General features: G+C 40.8%; 2 protein-coding genes across 2 annotated transcripts; one reads left to right on the top strand and one right to left on the bottom strand.

The window, feature by feature from the left end:
* Positions 1–2071: 2071 nt before the first annotated feature.
* Positions 2072–9991, bottom strand: naga (N-acetylgalactosaminidase, alpha). The gene is made up of 9 exons (XM_033649153.2): positions 9778–9991; positions 9156–9312; positions 8448–8588; positions 7100–7311; positions 6923–7017; positions 6605–6766; positions 6256–6453; positions 5980–6120; positions 2072–2813 (listed from the first exon to the last, which is right to left on the bottom strand). The coding sequence occupies exons 2-9, from the start codon at positions 9308–9310 to the stop codon at positions 2613–2615; spliced, it is 1305 nt and encodes a 434-aa protein (XP_033505044.2). The 5' UTR covers positions 9311–9312; positions 9778–9991; the 3' UTR covers positions 2072–2612.
* Positions 9992–13244: 3253 nt separating this feature from the next.
* LOC117270568 (uncharacterized) lies at positions 13245–19035 on the top strand. The gene is made up of 2 exons (XM_033648239.2): positions 13245–13325; positions 15847–19035. The coding sequence occupies exons 1-2, from the start codon at positions 13307–13309 to the stop codon at positions 17235–17237; spliced, it is 1410 nt and encodes a 469-aa protein (XP_033504130.2). The 5' UTR covers positions 13245–13306; the 3' UTR covers positions 17238–19035.
* The last annotated feature ends 10 nt before the right edge of the window (positions 19036–19045 follow it).

The raw sequence follows: 19045 nt of genomic DNA on the forward strand, positions 1-19045 counted from the left end.
CGCAGACCTTGTTGTGAGCAGTTTCACGTAGGAAATATTTTCTTCCCACCAAACGACACCCACCAACTGCATAGGAGGCGGGCATCTTCTGCCAGCTCACCTAACACCACTCAGCTGAGGAGGACACAACTGTTTACATCTCACAATGTTACAAGCATGAGCCTCTCATCCATGAGTAGATGCACGCTTCCTTCTGTGCAGTGGTACGGTTCGCAGGTGAAGTTTGGAAGAAAGAAAATAGTTCCTACATGAAACTGCTCACAACAAGGTCTGTGGATTATCTTGAGTAACCAGGTCATGATTTCTGTAAAGAGACATTGTTGTTGAGTCAATCTCTACAGCTGATATCTCCAACACTCTGCAACTCACACCAAAACAATCTAGATTGTTAAACAGCACTACAGGTAAGAGGAAAAATATGTGTTTTTGATTTTGGGGTGAACTGTCCCTTTCGCATAACATGCAGTTAACAGATGAGAGACGTTCTTGCAACAGTCCTCTGGCAGCACAGTGCTGCTCTATGAGATCATTTACTTTAAAAAGCCTGAGGAACAAAAGTGATCCAAGAACAACAGCTGTCGTCTGACGAGGTAACTCTACATCAAGATAAACACTGCTGCACCTAAATGATTCCAAACTAAATGAAACACAAACGTTTGCCTGATTGAAAAGCAAATGATTTATTTCAGTAAAGGCAAAAACACATCATTCACAGAATCATTTCTTATAAAAACTTTCATTTCTTAAACACACTAAAACGATTCTCAAGTAAAGGTGGAGTCAGCGATTCTGGAGGAAGATTGTTGATATTTTTAACAACCAAAAAAATAAACTATGGCAAATTTACCGTCCCTCTAACTCCCACTGCCTTTCTCTTTGTACATCCACAGCCTTTCCCTGCTCCACGCATGAGCATGAATGCCAGGTCCGAGCCACTTTGTTTGTCTCCCATTTACAGAGCCAGGGCTGTGTAGGAACATTAGAACTTTTTTTCAGCTTACACAGACAGCTTGTGGACCGTGGAGGCCAAAACACACCGGCAGCGAACACCACACTTCAAAAAATACGCCCCTATTATTTTTAATGTACATCCCCACACCAGCGGAGGCTAGACACGCGTTGGCGCTCCTGTACGCACCACCCCACGTCACTTTACGCCACTGTCCTATTTAAAGCCTCGCTGCCTTCAGAATTAAATGCATTTTCCCCCCACTTGCTCTCTGCTTGTACAGCCCCTGTAGCAGCTCTTTTCTCAGCTCCTATGGCAGCTCCACTCCTCTCCTCACCATTGATGCATAATGAGAACTCTGTAGCTGTTGCTGTGTCTCGTGTGTGACAAAGAATGAGATGAGGAGAGGCTCATTGTTGAGATCAACAAATATCCCGAGGTAAATGACCCACGATCCCCTCATCATAAAGACAATGGCCAAAAAGATATTGCCAGGCGAGTCGTCGCTCTGGAGATCGGCTCTTAAGTGAGAAATCAAGTTTGATAAGGGGCCTCCACATGATTTTAAGCTAACGCAGATGTAGAAGAGGTATAGGTCTTTCAGTGAGTAGTGATAACTTGGCGTGGTTGTCTGCTGACGAGCCGCAGGGCAACATGTCCAGTGTTTGGTGGGAACGGCATTTGACACAAATGATGCTACTATAATGTATAAAATATCAACATGTCCAGTGTGTGGTTTAGGGTTAGGCTGGTATGTTTTCAGCTTGAGAAGATATTCACTGAATTTGACAAAAAGTGTATTGGATAAGAATCGCTGACTGCACCTTTAACAAAGCATTTAAAGTAAACATTCAGAAAAAACAGCAGTGCAGAGGCCTTTATCATCATCCTTTGTGCTTTCTGGACCAGTTAAGGGTATACTATGCAGGATTTCACCAAGGGAAAAAAAAAAAAAGTATAGACTCATACAGAAGTAATCCCTCCCAATCATCACTTATGACCCACTAGAAGTCTGCGTGGGGTATTTATCTGCAGAGCCTCTTCCCTTTTGCCTGTAATTCTTTTTTACTTTCTTCTTGTTTTGCTGTGTGCAGGGTGTTCTTGGACACAGCGCGCAGTTGATTTTAGGATTAAAAAACGTAGCAACCAGGTACCACAGCGTAAGCAGCACGCATCCAAGAGGAAGCTACAAAAATCATGTACACAATGCTGTGTGAAAAGCTCTGGGTGACTTTCACTTTTAGTTTTGCTGTTTACAAACAGTAGCGGACAGTTCCTGCATTGTATACCTTTAACACACACACACTACCCTGCTTTCTTAAAATGTGGCACAAATCATTGCTCTCCTTACTGTAACATGAAGTGTGTTTTGTTTTGGATGCTTAAACTTGATCATATTGATGCTGTGAGTGCAGAATTTGAGCGAAGGATCACTTAAAAAATGGAATAGTGAATCTAGATGCAAAACAGCTGTCCCTGAGCTTTAAGTGATTTTAATCCTTGTAATTCACAGGGCCATCACTTTAACACGACACAATTTACAGCTATTAAATGGCACTTTGTGGTAAAATAGAGAAATAAGTCCTTTAAGCACCAAACGATGTTCGTGTGCACTCCTGTCGGTTAAAACTTTATCAAGAGCTGCTGCACTGAGGCAGCAAGATCAGAGGAAAACACGAGGGGTGGCGTTTACATCGTCATCGTAGCCGAATCCCTGGAGTCTGCCATCTTTATAGAACCGGCGGAGGCTGAGTTTGGCAGGCGCAGACACGTACCACATGACCACACCTGTGGGGTTCACTGACACCACAAAGTCAGTGGAGTCTTTCAGCACCATGGTCTTGTCAGTGAAGACGTCGTAGATCTGAGGAAGTGTAAAAGAAAATAAGTGAGATGTTCACCTGCGATATTTATGTGTATTTGGTTAGCAAACTCCACTGCAGTCAAAAGTGATGTGGGCACCATTTAAAGATTTAGTGGGAGGATAGTCAGAGACAGTGGTGGAAATGGAGAATGCTACTGGAAAGCATGAGGATGAGTCAGAGCCTGGGTTAGGGTGAAACTTGAGGCATATGCAATTGTATCATCTGCATAAACATGGATGTTGAAGTTAGGGGTGGGTGATATATCGATTACACTCTACGTACTGCGGCTTGTTCCACACAGGTTGTATTAAATGATTATATCACAATTAGAGTATAAATTGTCACATCAGTTTTTAAGCCACCGAAATGAGACTCGCTTTCCCTCTCAAAAACACAAAAACAGGACTCAAATATGATACCTCACACACTTCCCTACCCATCTATACCACTCTCTCCTGACCGACAGTGTGTCAGCAGGTGAGGTGTGTGTTTGTGTATCCTCAGGGCTCCACGCTGCAACCATTAAGTCATTTTTTGCGACCATGGAGCACCAGTGCAGTTTGCAAATATTCTTAATACATGAACAGAGGGGTATTCCAGGTAGGAGGTTCAACAAACTCTGAGTCTAACCCTGAACTCTGAGTTGATTTACCCTGAGATGGGAAACTCTGAGTTACCGGTTCCAGAACAGCTGATCTGAGTTAGTTCAGTCAACTCTGAGTATGTTCACTCTGAGTTAAGCCGACAATAAAAAGCCATCATCAATGGAGCTCTGACTCCACGATTCACCATGGCAACAGGTAAATAAAAGACAGCGCCTCCATTTTAATCCAGTAGATGTAGCTATATTAATGCATGTGTAGCAGACGGTGCACGTTTATCTTTAAAAGAAGAGCCTGAGTCAGAGTGAGGAAAGTGTAAATAAGTTAACCATAAAGTTAATAAAAAAGTTTTATTCAGTGTTGTCCGTTTATTCATCATTTATCAGACTTACATTTCCTTAATGAAGATAAAGTGGCTGTGTATCAGGCTGTAGATACATTACCTTATATTAATAGATTTGTTCAGATTTAATCTGATGGGGAAAAACACAGCAGGCAGCAACTGAAAAATAGGAATTTAAAACATATAGGCTAGGCTATAGATCAAAGACATAAAGACATGACTGTAAACTCACAGTCTGACCCAGTAATAATATGTTTGGTTATTTGCACTTGAAAAGACATTGAGGTTAAAATACATAGATTTTAAATTGTTGGACATCTATTTGTATCTTGACTCAACAGCATTCAGTGACTTTATTTCAGCTACAAATGTAGTAAATTTAAAGACAGTGAAATGCTGCACCATTGCTCACTCAGAAATATTAACATATAATCCCCAATATTAGGCTGTAGGAATTATGTTCCATCAGTGCGACCAATGACATCAGTGATAGAGATCATTAGTCATTGATACTACATGTCTAAAGCTTCATACCAATTTTTAAAATTTAAATAATTCGACCTACACATTATGTGCAGTAAACATGTGGGAGCTGCTCTAACAGACTGACAGTCTGATCCTTGTGCACAGTGTTATAAAAAATAATAAATATAAAAAGGACAGAGGTTTGATTCTGAGCTGAGGGTGAATTCTCGCTGTGTAATATTTGAATGTTAAGACAAAAACCGATGTCCAAAGAAATGATTGATGTGCATAAATTCAGTAACTTAAGACAGTCCTGAGTAACAAACTAATATCCAGCAGGATTTAGACTGTGACAGACGGTAAATCTCCGCTAATTAACGCGCTTCAATACAAGCTTTGACACGGACTGAATGAATGAGGAAATGAAACAGCGTGTAAGAGGGAGGAGACAGAGAAAAACTCAGGGTTTATTGAAGAAAACCTGCCAGCAAGCAGGTTAGGTTCACAGACTCAGTTGCCATGGTGATTGACTCAGAGTTTGATTTACCTCTCTTTCTGGAACTGAAAACCCAGAGTTTCCCTCATTTCAGGGTTAACTTACTCAAAGTTTTCACTAAACCCGCTTTCTGGAATACCCCTCTGGAGAGCTGTTAGGTTGTTTTCAGCTCACAGAAAATAAATCTTCCCGTTCCTCACGTTTAATGGCTCTACTGTAATGGTTTAACTTTATTAAGTTAAATAAAGTAAATTAAGTTAAGAGTATGTTAATTTACTTTATTATGACATAACTTTATTTTACTTTATTACGACACTATAACTTTATTTCAGCAGTGCTTTATTTATTTTTAATTATAACACTACTTTGTTGCCATTGCCCCATTTTTATTTTTTATTAAATAAGTGACTTACTTCTCTTATATGGGGAAGAGCTTATTTAAGCTATAAAAGAAAGGTGATCATTAAGGTTCTTTTTTTTTTTGTGTTCAAATATTCTGTATGGAACGATTGTCTACCTGATCACTGCTTACCTTATTTTTGTTTTTTGTTGTTGTTTGTTTTATGACCTCTATAGTCATATTGCATCAGGTTAATTTTTGCATCAATTTATTTTTACAATTCCTTTTCAATTCTGTATTTATTTTTTTGTATTATTTTTTTTTTTTTATGTTGTATTGAGTACTAGTGTATGTGTGTAGGTATGTCTACAAAAAATGATGGAAAACTCAATGAAAATATTTGAATAATAACACTACTTTGTTCAATTTATTTTAACAATACTTTAACTTCATCATAACTGTACTTTATTTAACTTTATTGTAACCGTCGTTTAATTAGTAGTATTTTAGTAGTCTACAGTAGTTTTAAGGAAATTTCTGAATATCAAGATTTATACTAAGTAACACGATACAGCCTAAAAATATTGCAATATTATTGATAGGCCACGTCGCCCAGCCCTAGTTAAAGTGCTGATTAAGAAGAACAATATTATTTATGTATATGTAAAAAGTAATGGTCCAAGAACAGGCCCCTGGGAAAACCCCATTACTGATGATAGGGCAGTTTGACTCCTCTGGCTGCAGTAAACTAAGAAGTGATTCAAGTGTGACATGATCTTTGAAGACAGAAGTGGTTGGATGAGTGGGTTCAACAGACAAGGGATGATGTAGATACTGACTGAGGAGACAGGAGTATACCAGAGATGATACACTGCCTGCTTTAATCTCTGTCTGGAAAACATTTAAAGACCTTAAATACCTTGTAGCTGCCGATGGTGTAGTTGAGTTTTTTGAGGTTAGTCTGGTAGTGGTACGGCATGTCGGTACGACGACTGAAGAACACCAGAGCACTGTCATTTTTTGACAGGGGGCGCCAGAACACCTGAATGCCACTCTTCTCCTGCCAGACAGACATGGATGAGAAAATGTGAACAATGACACAAAGGATGAGAGGACACAAATATATGTGAACAGCAGAGAGTAGAAAATTAATTTATGCATCTTAATGTGCAAGATTCATGCACAAGTGTGTCACCTTCACAAGGCGCCTTCCTTGGATGCCCAGAGGGTCCTGGTTGATGGTGATGGCCATCTTGTTCTGCAGGATATTGCGAGCCCCGCTGCTGATGGTGCGCAGGTCATTGGACATGAAAAGAGGAGCAGCCATGATCGCCCACAGAGCCATCTGACTCCGAGACTGGTCCATGCTGAGGCCAAAGTCGCCAATGATCAGCTGTAGAGGTCAAAATCACACAATAGAGGAAGATGAAACAAGATTTCATGTCTGTAACACAGGGGCTTTCCTCTTGATCATGTACCACTGGCACTTTTAACCTTACTGATAATGTGAATATAATGTCGGTTATCATGTAAGCTGAACAGACCATATCAGGGTCGTTCCACCTTCCAGGTCCGGCTGCAGGTATCAGGACGTCCTGGTTCTCAAAGAACCAGTCGATAATGTTCAGGACACTGTCCCAAGAGTCCTGGATGTCGCCATAGTTACGCCACAGGTTGCAGATCTGGCCCAGCTGAGTGTAGTTTACCTAAAAACATAAACGAGTTTCACAAGAGAGGCAAAAATATTAAGTATTAGAACACAGTCCTCACAACAGAGTCTACTTCCACTGACATGAACTATGTAAACTGTCGGTGTAAAGCTTCAGGTAGATGATATAACCTTTGACACAGCCTGGTCTTACCTTAGGAGGCAGGCCACCCTGGTAGGCAGGCCAGCTGCAGGAGTATCCAATGGGACGGCCGGTAGCATTTAAAGCCTTTGACATGAGAGGATAACCTGTTAAAAGAAGAACAAGTGTTAAATCAAGTCAGCAGCATCTCAATAACCACAAAGTAAAGGTCACTACTTCTTTTCTTACCCTGCGCTTGCTCTGTGGCGTTTGAATAACAGCCGTCAAATTTAAACATGTCCACCTCCCACTCTGCGAAGGTCTGAGCGTCTATCTCGATCTTGTCCAGAGGCGTGCCCGGGTAGCCCCCACAGGTGTGTGTGCCCATGTCCCCGTAGATCCCCAGCTTCAGCCCCCTGTCATGCAGGTAGCGTGCCAGTTTCGGGATGCCTCCTGGGAACCTGAGGAAGAGTGAGGGGAGAAAAGAGTTTTTCACAGAGCGACGTCCTTGCTTGTGAAACAACTGAGCCTGTTGAGGATATCTCTTTCATACCTTTCATACCCAGTCATCATGCTTTAATCTGTTACCAGTTCCAGGAGTTTTTTTAACCTTCCACAACTTTCTCAAGGCCGAAACACACAAGCTGCAAACACCACTATTATTTTCAATGTACAACCCCACACTGCCAGCAGCTTGAGGCGAGTCGGTGCTTCTGGATGTGCCGTCACATGGCACTTTACATCACTGTCCTATTTCCAACCGCGTCACCTCCGAAATTAAATGCATTTTTCCCCCTCTCGCTCTCTGCTTGTACATGCCAGCTCCTGTAGCTCCTTCTTCTCTGCTCCTGTGTCAGCTCGACTCCTCTAAAGAGAACTCTACTGCTGTCTTGTGTGGGACAAAGGCTGGACGAGGAGAGTCTCATTGTTGAAGTCAACAAATATCCCGAGCTAAACAACCCACGATCCCCTCATCATAAAGACAATGGCCAAAAAGATATTGCCAGGCGAGTCGTCGCTCTGGAGATCGGCTCTTAAGTGAGAAATCAAGTTTGATAAGGGGCCTCCACATGATTTTAAGCTAACGCAGATGTAGAAGAGGTATAGGTCTTTCAGTGAGTAGTGATAACTTGGCGTGGTTGTCTGCTGACGAGCCGCAGCGCAACATGTCCAGTGTTTGGTGGGAACGGCATTTGACACAAATGATGCTACTATAATGTATAAAATCTCACTAAAAAACCTTGGGAATAGTCTCTACTGATACAGTTCACTGTGTGTTTGCGAAGCTCTAAATCTTTAGAGCCTCCAGATGTGTATTTGAGATAATATCCATGGTGTGATTTATTGTTTTCACTACCAAATTCCAGCTGTCTTTATCATACTGCTGATGCTGCATAACACATCAGACACACCACACGGAGAAACTACTGACTCCTAATGTTGTCTGTCATATGACTGTCACACTGTCATCACCTTGTTTAACTGCTTTATTGACTCAGAGGTTTACAGATTAATGTTTGCACTGAGGAACAACAGCCTCTGTGTGGTTGTGTGTCCGTCTCTGTGAGCAAACAGCACATACTGTATACACCACTACCTCTTAGGGTCGGCCTGCAGACGTCCCTTCTCGTCTCTCTGCATGGACGACCAACAGTCGTCTATGTTCACGTACACGTAGCCGAGTTCCCTCCAGCCGTCCTCTGCGAGTCTGTCGGCCATGTCGATGAACAGATTCTCACTGGAGGAGAAGACAGAAAAGTCTTGATTAGGGTTGTTACTGTTTTCAAGGTATACCGTGATATTAAAATTGTACATTTGCTTTTCTGCGATATTGAAAAAAACACAACTGGACAAAAAAATCTTAACTTTGTTTTAGTTATTTCCAAAAGGTAGACTTTTACACATACTTTTATAAAAAAAATGGCTTCAAATTTCAGATATACACTCACCAGCCACTTTATTAGGTACAGCTGTTCAACTGCTTGTTAACGCAAATAGCTAATCAGCCAATCAAATGGCAGCAACTCACTGTATTTAGGCATTTAGTATTGTAGGATGTCTGCAGTTCACCTCACATTACTCATGAAACATTTACCTGATTGGCTTCATTTCAATATCAGATCTCACAGTAAGCAAACCTGATTCAGACCCTGAACTTAGTGTGTGTACTTAATCTTAATAATTCTTAATCCTAATATCTCAAACAGCAAAGTCCACTTAAATACGAGACCATTCTTTTAAATAGCACCTGCTTAAAAAGAAGTTTTGGTGCGATCACAGTGTTCATATTCATGCTGCTTCTTGCCTGATGCAGTTCTTGGGGTCGTGCTCACAGTCGATGTCACAGCGGAATCGTTCCCACGCCAACCAGCCCATGGGAGGCGTCCTCATCACTCCATTGTCCAGGCCCAAGGTGGCCACACAGAGCGCTGACGCAAACAGAAGCCCCGTCACATGCATTCCTGCAGAGATACAAACCACTCAGGTAAAGTTAAATCTGTGTGCTGGGTGACACCAGGTTACTGTCAGTGTGTGTGTGCACTCTGTGTGCCAAATGACAGGCATCTCTCACACACAAACACACCTGAGTGTCACCTGACTGGGTGTGACGGTGGCAGCAACAACCTGCCAGGTGACTTCTACCAACAGACAGTATGAAGACAGACTGAATCCAAACCAGCACTTACTAAAGGATATTAAGTTATTACAACATGGCAGATATAAATAAATATGCTTATTAACATCATTAACATCTCATTTGACTGTAAGATGTATATGTTGATACCTGTGTGGCACCAAACTGTAGTTTTCTAATGCAGTAGCTAAAAAGTGACTTAATAGATGATTCATCTTTTAGGGGATACACAGACAATATCTGTTGGCATGCACGTGCTTAATAAACATTGTAAAAAGATAAAGGTACTTACTGAAATCCAGTGAGCCGTTCACAGCTCTGAGGCGAAAGACGGAGGAGGATGCACTCTACTCTCCTCAACTCTTCTTCTTCCTCCTTTTCTTCCTCTTCTTCCTCTTCTTCTCTCTCTCTCTCACCTTCACAGACACCCTGTGCTAAACAGACTCTTTAACTGAGTGTAAAGAAATAAACTGATCCGCTCCTCTCGACTCCAATTGAAAGGAAGCGACAGTCACGTGACAGCAGCACAGTCAGCTGACTGCAGAGCAGGAAGTCGGAGGGGAAAGACCCGGGCCGCGTCCCAATATTAATATCTTTTACCCTCTCTCCTCGGTTCCTTCCCTTCAATGTGTCCTTTCCCTACTTTGTAAATCAATTTCTTTGACAGGAATCAGTGAGATCTACATCTGCGTTCATTATGGTCGTAAAAATATAAGTTGCTGTGTCACTTTATGGTTAAGACAGAATTTATTACATATTTATGAGCTTTATGACGTCATTAATGGTTAATAAGTCATTTACTGCAGCTTTATAGAGCAATTCTGATAAGCCATTCATAAAAATCCACCTCCAGCATGTCACTGAGACATTAATTACAGTTATAAACTCTTTGTAATTGGAGCCTTAATAATAACAATAATAATAATAATTATTATTATTATTATTATTTTATTATTTTCAGTGAACAGCATGATTGAAAATCCTTTGAAAGGGCAGGCATAATGAAAATAAATAATCCAAGTGTAAACTGAAAAAAAAATAGATCAAATAGTAAGAACAAAAGGCAAAATTGAAAATAAATAAATACATTAAAGAACATAGTGCAGATCAAGCCCTCAAAACTGCTTCCTACATTTCCCATGATGCAAATCTACCATCTACCGTCACACTTATTTTGATAAGGGTAAGGTCAGCATCATTTAAACTCCATACCACACTGTGTTACACAGACTTTTTGTTAAAAATCAGTAATCCATGCACCCAAAGACTACAAAAGATTATGGCATCATCAGGATTATTTTCTCTGACTTCAGAAAGCTTCCTCCAGAGCTGCAGCTGAGATGATGTTGTTTTCACAGACTGGGTAACCCTCCCCATTAAAGCATTACTTTGGTTGATTTACTTTGGTCTGTTTCAACCTGCACCCTATTTTCTCATGTTTCTGTGACAATTTTTGAACAGACTTGTTAACAGACTGTAGTGTAACATTAATCAGCTTGGTGCTGATTATTAAAGGCATGCTTAGGTGGGAAATGATGTGCATAAGAGTCTACGTTAAAGCATCACAGTCATGTTAGTGAACAGACCTGAGGGAGACTAGAGAGAAATCAGAAGTGCTTCTCCTGCTGTATTTATATGCACCTGTTTAGCAAATGAAGGAGGTCACAGAGAAAGACAAATAGCCAGTGGTCAGTGCGGTGTTGGGAATGATATCAAGCTTCAGATGAAAATGTATCTGTCTCTATCTTAAAGTATGAAGGCCCTGAATGTGCTGCAGCGTATCTAACTATATAGTTTGCTAATGAATTTTCACTAAAGCTGCTTTTAAAGCTGTCCAGTAAACACTTATAATATACTCTATGTTATGAGTGACATGACATGCACCTCACACACCTCATACCTTCAGTCCTTTATCTGCGTAATCCTTTCAAAAACATTTCCATTACATGTGACTGAGACGTAGTATTTGCATTCGTCATGGTCCACAACTTGCAGATTTTTCACCCCATAGCTTTCAGAAAAGGTGTCAAGCCGCAGCACTCAAAACATAATTTGTTTAAGTACCAAGACCATTTTTCCTCCCTTTTTTTTGTCATTGTCTGTTTTTCTTTCTAAGTTGAGAGGAGGTCTGTTTGTATAAGCCTGTGGCTTCTTGACCTCTACTGGCACATTTCTTTTTTTCTTTCTGTCTTACTATTTGGATGGCATGTGTTTTATGTGTGTGCAAATAAAAAAAAATAGAAAAATAAAAAAAACATCTGATATATGAAGAAAATCAATTTAGAAAAAATACTTTATACTTTATTAATCCCCCTGAGGAGAAATTCAATTATGATAAAGCATTTAGGGATTTGCAATAAAGTTGCCACAGCTATTGTAAACCTTGAAGGTAAAAGCTTCACAGGACACTTATAACCTGAGGTAAACACACAAGTGTCATGGAGATCTCCATGACACTTGTGTGTTTCCTATTTGATCAGAGGAGCTCCAACATGGAGCGTCTAGCAGGGTGCAGAGTCCAGCAGGAGGTGCACTGAATCTAGAAAAAGACAAGTTATTTCAAACACTGCAAATAGTTTAATAGTGTTATCTGGTTAAGCCTCTACAAACCTGCAGAGATGGTGAGTAGTTCAGATTATGTGGTCCACACTTTTACACTCTGGTGGGAAATCTGTCACTGTATTTCCTTTAAAGTATGTTTTATAGACTGTTTTAATGGTGACAGCAGGCAATGTTTTTTCTTTTTTTTAAATTCTGCATACATATAACCTCACAGAAAAGGTCACCAAGAGGCCGTCTATGGCAAGCCGTTTTAACATTTAATCACTAAGTCCGACTATCCGGAATTACCATTATAGAGATCTATAACGTCATTTTGACTAGTAGTAATGTCATTGTGACTAGTATGAATTTTAATTTAAGATATCTGTAACGTCATTCTGACTAGTCAAAACTGAATTACAGATATCTATAATGTCATTCTGACTAGTCAAAACTACAGTTACAGATATCTGTAATTCAGTTTTGACTAGTAAGATTCAAACTATTTTTGCCATTCATGTGTATGGGGTTTGTCATTATAGATATCTACAATTACATTATGACTATCTATAATTCCAGTTTGAGATATCTACAACGTCATTTTGACTAGTCATAATTCAGTTGTAGATATCTACAATGTCATTTTGACTAGTCATAATTCAGTTACAGATATCTACAACGTCATTTTGACTAGTCATATTTCGAATTCAAGATATCTACAACGTCATTCTGACTATCTGAAACTCAATTCAAGATATCTAGAAAGGACCATGTAGATATCTTCAATTGATGATAATTAAAGATATCTTGAACTTGAATTATGACTAGTCAAAATTAAATTGTAGATATCTCAAACTGGAATTACAGATATCCACAATTCAGTTGCAGATATCCACAATAACAATTGCAGATATCCGCAACTACATTGGAGATATCTATAATGACAAACCCCATACACATGAATGGCAAAAATAGTTTGAATCTTACTAGTCAAAACTGAATTACAGATATCTGTAATTAGAGTTTTGACTAGGCAAAATCTAATTACAGATATCTTGAATAAGAGTTTTGACTAGGCAAAATTATGTTGCAGATATCAGTAATGAATATCCAGTCTAGCGATTAAATGTTAAAACGGTTTGCCATAGGCCGTCACACTGCTTTCCTGCTTCTCTCTGGTGTTATTATCAGGGAGTTTCTGCCCTCTGCTGGTGAAAAGCTGCATCAAACAGGAAGAGGAGGAGTCAGTGAGTTCAACGTACAGAGAGGCAGTAGGAGCCATGGCAGAGACCAGCCTGGGTAAGATCACTCCTGAAATACTCTGCAAAAACATTTCACCTCTATAATGAATCAAGTGTTAAACTTGAGATTTTAACACTATATCTGCACAGCTGCTTTCATTTGATGGACTCAGGGTTGATATCTGATCAGGATCTAAGAGCTGCAGCCATGACACACAGAATATTTTATGACACCTACAATGAACCAGAGTACAGACAGAGCATAGATAATGATTTCTGCAGTGCATGAACTGATGTGACACAGGTGTGCAGGTGGTAGCATGGTCTGTTAACATGTTTGTTGTCTTTTCGTAGTTCAGACAGACTTCCTGGTTTTAAATTTCAGCATGGACTCATTCAGAAGGTTTCACTTTTCCCTTAAAGGGACAGCAGCAGCAGGAAGGCAGTCTGTAAACATGAGTGATGGAAGAAATATTCAGATCCTTTATTTAACTACAAGTAGCCATAACACAATATAAAAAAGTTCCTGCATTCAAAACGGAGCTAATAAAGGTACAGAATGTCTTATGCAAATACACTTAAAGTAAAAGCGCTCATAAAGCAGAATGATGCCTTTCACAGTTTCATACTGTATTGCTTTATTGTTGGATTATTGTTGATAAATTAATATATAAGCAGTATTTTAATGAGGCAGGTGGAGATACAGCTAAATAAGGTGTCATATTTTATAATCTGATCATATGTATGGAGCTGATATCCTGCCAAACCTAAACTAAACAAACAAAACATGTTTTACAAATACTTCATGATTCACTATCAAACACAATGTGGTTTGTAAATATAAAACATAAATAACAAACTAAAGCATTTTGTTTTGCAAATACAAAACATATTATATAATTTATTATTTGTAATACATCACAAATGCAGTATTTATCTTATCATTTTCTGCCTTTGTAGATTTTTTTGTCTTTGTAGAATATATTTTTATTAGAAATATGTTATGTATTTGTTTGATAGGTACATGTTTTATTTGCCAAATTAAATGCATTAGTTTGTTAATGATGTTTTATATTTACAAACAATGTTGTGCTTGTTAGTGAATCGTAGGGCATTTGCAAAACATGTTTTGTTTGTTTGTTTAATTTTGGAAGGATATCAGCTCCATACATATGGTTTGTTTTAAAAATCAGAATGCACAAAGTAAGTCATTGGAAATAGAAATAGACTTTTAGTTCCTAGTATATATTAGTATTAGTATTATTAATCATAGAAAACTAGTCAGTGATTACAAAGTGCTTTACAAAAGGCAGGCTTAATGTAATAAAATAATTTTAGTGTAAACTGAAAAAATAGATCAAATAGGAAAAACAAAAGGCAAAATTGAATCACTCTCTGCTCTCACTCTCACTCTGCTTCCTACATTTCCCATAATGCAAATCGACCATCTTTTGTCACACTTCTTTTAACGAGGGGAAAGCCAATATCATTAAACTCCATACCACAGTATGTAACACAGGCATTTCATTGAAAATCTGTAGTCTTGGGCGCCTCCATGCACCCCAAGACCACAAAGGATGATGACATCATCATGGTTATTTTCTTGTAGCGCTCCACATTAAAGGGTAACTTTGGTCTTCTTCATCCTGGACGCTATCTTCCCATGTTTTTGGGTCTAGTTGACAAATGAAGACAACAATTTTTGAAACTGGTTCAATATTGAATGAGAGCTCTGACGCCACATAACAGACTGTAATGAAACATTATTGGGCAATTGTGCAATATCACTTTACTTCCACTAAAAGTGCTTGTTTTTGCCACTGACAGGCTCAGATTGTTATTATAAGTGTCGGACAACATTATGGAAAGGATTACTACAGAGATAGATCTTTTGTTAATAAGTAAGATCCTTTTTTTTTAACCAGAAACAACCCTGAAATCCCTATCCCCAAACCCACCAGACGCCATTTAAATAAACAGTATTTTTTATCATCATACAACACACTTCATTAAAAGTCGACAAAAACAAAATAAAACTTACAAAAATTCTCTAGGGTCATCTCTGAAATACACGTGTATATACTCTATACACACTAAAATTAGTGTTTATTTAAATGGAGTCTGGTGGGTTTGCCAATAGCAATGTCAGGGCTGTTTCTGGTTAAAGAAAAAAGATCTCTTTAATAAAAAGGTCTAGCGCTATAAGGATGCTTTCCATAACTTTGTCAGACACTTCCAATAGAAATCTGACTAACACTTTTAGTGGACATAACCTGACACAAATGCCCCGAGTGGTTATATTGCCGCCTGTTTTGGTGCTGCTGCCTGCAGTAACTCTCGCTCCACACTGGTCCAGTTTAAAAATGTTCTTATAATTCACATAGACAAAAATAAAAATAAAAATAGGAAAATAGGATCCAGTAAAAAATATCGGTTACACTTTAAGAGTAAACTGAGCCAAAAAAATTGGGGCACCTTTAGTGCAGTATTTAAGTAAATGTACTTAGTTACTTTCAACCAGTGGTGACTCGTTGAAATTATCTCAAAGACTCAAATCCTTTTGTCTTTACTCCTCCCAGGTGGTGCTGGTGTCGTGAAGACGATCCTACAAAGTGCAGCAGCAGGCTTCGCTTTTGGAGAAGCTGCGTTATTTGCAGTTGAGCCCGCACTGACTGAAGATGGCGTCCTGCTCAATGCTGCCACTCTGGCTGCTGGTCGAGCTGGCTCCACAGGCGTCGGGGTAGTGACGGCGTGCCTCGTGTTCACCTCTGTGCTCCTCTCTCTGGGAAGTGGTTTCCTCCTTGCTGCTATGACGATGAAGCTGTGGGTCAAAGTTGGAGCAAGGCTGCAGTGGGTAGTGGAGGCCGCAACGGGAGTCTCTGTGGTGGTGGGTGCCGTCACTACTGGAGTGTTAGCGGGCGTCCTTCCACCGTGGATCTACATCGCAGCTCAAGGCGTTCTGGTCCTTGTAGTGTACTCATACTCCAATATTAATGACATGACCACAGCTCTCTTAATCATCTTCACCACCCTCTACCTCAGCGTCCTGTATGGAAGAATGGGTGTGATGGTTGGACTCTTCGTCGTGGGGTTGACCATCTCTGTGCTTTGCGCCCTTCGTAAGGCTCTGACAGAGAGGATGACACAAAGACCAAAATCTAAAACCAGCTGCAAACTTTTAGAGAGGATCTTCTTCTACTCTGTTTTTGTAGGTATACTGGGATTCTCAGTAGGTTTAGGTGCAGGTGAAGCAGGAGAAGGCTCTGAAGCAGAGGTGGTTTTGATGCTGCAGTCAGTCCTCTGGGTGGCGTTCCTGTCCGCAGGGCTGCTCGGAGCTGGCCTGGGAACTGTGGCCACGGTCGGGCTGGGGCCAGGGGTGGCTGAAAAGGTTGCTATGGGAGCTGCTGTAATATCATCACTTGCCCTGAGAGCTATTCTGCAATCAAGCTCATCTCTAGGGCCCCGGAGCAGCATGGGGGGGACATTAGGAGCAGCTACAGCTGCGGGGGTGTCACTCGGAGCTGCGAGTGTTGCAGCAAAACAGGCATTCGGGTCCAGAAATTCAGCTTTAGCCATTTTAGGTTCAGTTGCTGTCGGTGCAGTTGTGGCAGTGAGAGCTGTAGCACTGAAAGCAACTCTGCCTTCAACATCAGAACTCATAACGATCACCCTTGTTGCAGTGGGGGCATTTTTTCTGGGTGCACCAAAGAGCCCGTTCCACACTCAGGTGAATCTACAAAGGGGCCTCCTCACGGGGCCGGAGCTAATTAAAGGCATCGGCATGGAGACGGTCATTGCAGCAGCAGCGCCGATTGGAGCCGGTGCACTTGGGGCTGCGGTGCTGGGCACCGCAGCTCTGGGGAGACTGGGGACTGTGGGAGTTGTGGTGGCTATATTGTTGGCTTTGGGAAGTGCTCTTAGTGGCATGATAGGAAAATCAGCGCCGACAACAAGCACACACACAGACTGATGAAGCCAGAGTTTAGATCCTTGTGTCAGAGTGTCTGAACACAAGGACAAACACAGAAGAAGAGTGCAAGTGTGTGTACGTGTGTATGAATTAAGTTATCGTCAGGGACACACATCAGAGCAAGGACCAGTTAATATTGGATGGCTTTTCCAGCTGGGGGAAAAGTTGTGTCCACAATGCAGAACAAGCTGATTGTTGGGTCAGTGGTCAGGGTAAGGTTTGGGTTTGGGTTTGGTTTCCAGGAAATGAATGTAAGCCTATGTAATTTCCCCAAATGTGACCCAAATTAATTATTTGCATTATGCATTATTGCAAGTGTACACTAGAGCTTTGATGGAGCCCAACCCTACATGAACCTGTATAGTTTCTGTCCAAGCTTTACCGAATACTGAACCACAGCAGCTATTTTGGGCCCAAGCCCGAGTCGAAAACCAAAATTTCCAATTACATTTTTTTTCTTAAAGCATTTGTAACGAGCTAAGACCTGACATGTTTGCCCACACCACTTCTCCATCTTCTCTTCCCTCTGTTTCTTCAAGAGTCTATCGTCCGCTCTGTGTCTCACACACAACAGGTTGGGCAAAGCGGGTTGCACCCCTCAATGTGTCTTCTTTTTCGAGTGCCCACGGAGTTCCACGGCTATGTGTCGCTCAGATGATGATCACTGCTCTCCGCTGCGTGCACATCTCTCCCACGGCCAACCGAGTCACCTTGCAGCCCCTCTCTCTGTCTTTTGTTTTCCCTCCAGTCCATTGCAATTCTTTGGATCTCATGAGAACTGCCACTTTCATGCGTCTCCTGTGCAGTGCGCTAGAGTTTGTGTACAGTCGGCTATAGCTCCATTTCCACTAAACACTTTCAGTATGATACCTTTGGAACCAACAGTAACCCTTCAGACATGGTAGCTAGACCCTAGTGTTTCCACTGCAAACAGTACTCTTAAATGAGGACGGGGTTGTTGTCACTCACTGCTCTGTCCAGCACTCACTGTATTTCCTCATCACCGGTGACACAGATGGAAGTCTGCGCCTTTTTTATCGTCGACAGAACGAGGCTGCACGCCAACATTATCAGAACAAGCTCAAACAGGCTGCAGTGAGACCATCCTCTATTGACCAATCAACAGACTGCAGTGTTCACAGCTCCACCTTTTAGTACCAGATCTGTGTGCTAGGTACCCCAACAGAGGGGGGACCAAAAATGGGGATGGCACAGAACGGTTCCATTGGTACCATCCACAACTTTTCACAGTGGAAACGGAAAAAAATGCGTACTGAACTCAGTTGCTCTTCCTGCGGGTCTCTACTTGTCCAAAGGACAGAGTGAAGTCGTCTGCTGTAAAGCCCTCTGAGGCAAGTTGGGATTTGTGATACTGGGCTTTATAGATAAAATTGAACTGAGCTGAACCATACTGCTCGGTGGAAACACGGCTTATATGAGCAAATGACCCCCTTGTGCTAACAATTTCAATCTAATTCTCAAGGTCAACATTTTCATTAGTTATAATGAGTTCAAGCCAACACAGTCCATACATCTGCCATGACATTACACAGACTGTGAGCCCTGTGTTTTTTCTTTTCTTACAAGGGAAGTTGGCACAAACCTGTCCTGATTCAAGCCTGAGAAATTACAGCTCGAACCTGGTGGGTTGGGTCAGGCAGAGAATTGAAACTCTAGTTGACACATCTGAGCTTTTTTTTACACAAAAAGCACATTTGCTTATTGATCAAACCTGACAATTGTGTCACAAATGTGTTGTTGTTGCTGCAAGTGTTGAATAAAGACAAGTGTTATCCGAGCATCTGTTT

The sequence above is a fragment of the Epinephelus lanceolatus genome, chromosome 13, assembly GCF_041903045.1.
Source record: "Epinephelus lanceolatus isolate andai-2023 chromosome 13, ASM4190304v1, whole genome shotgun sequence".
NCBI classification, from domain to species: domain Eukaryota; kingdom Metazoa; phylum Chordata; class Actinopteri; order Perciformes; family Serranidae; genus Epinephelus; species Epinephelus lanceolatus.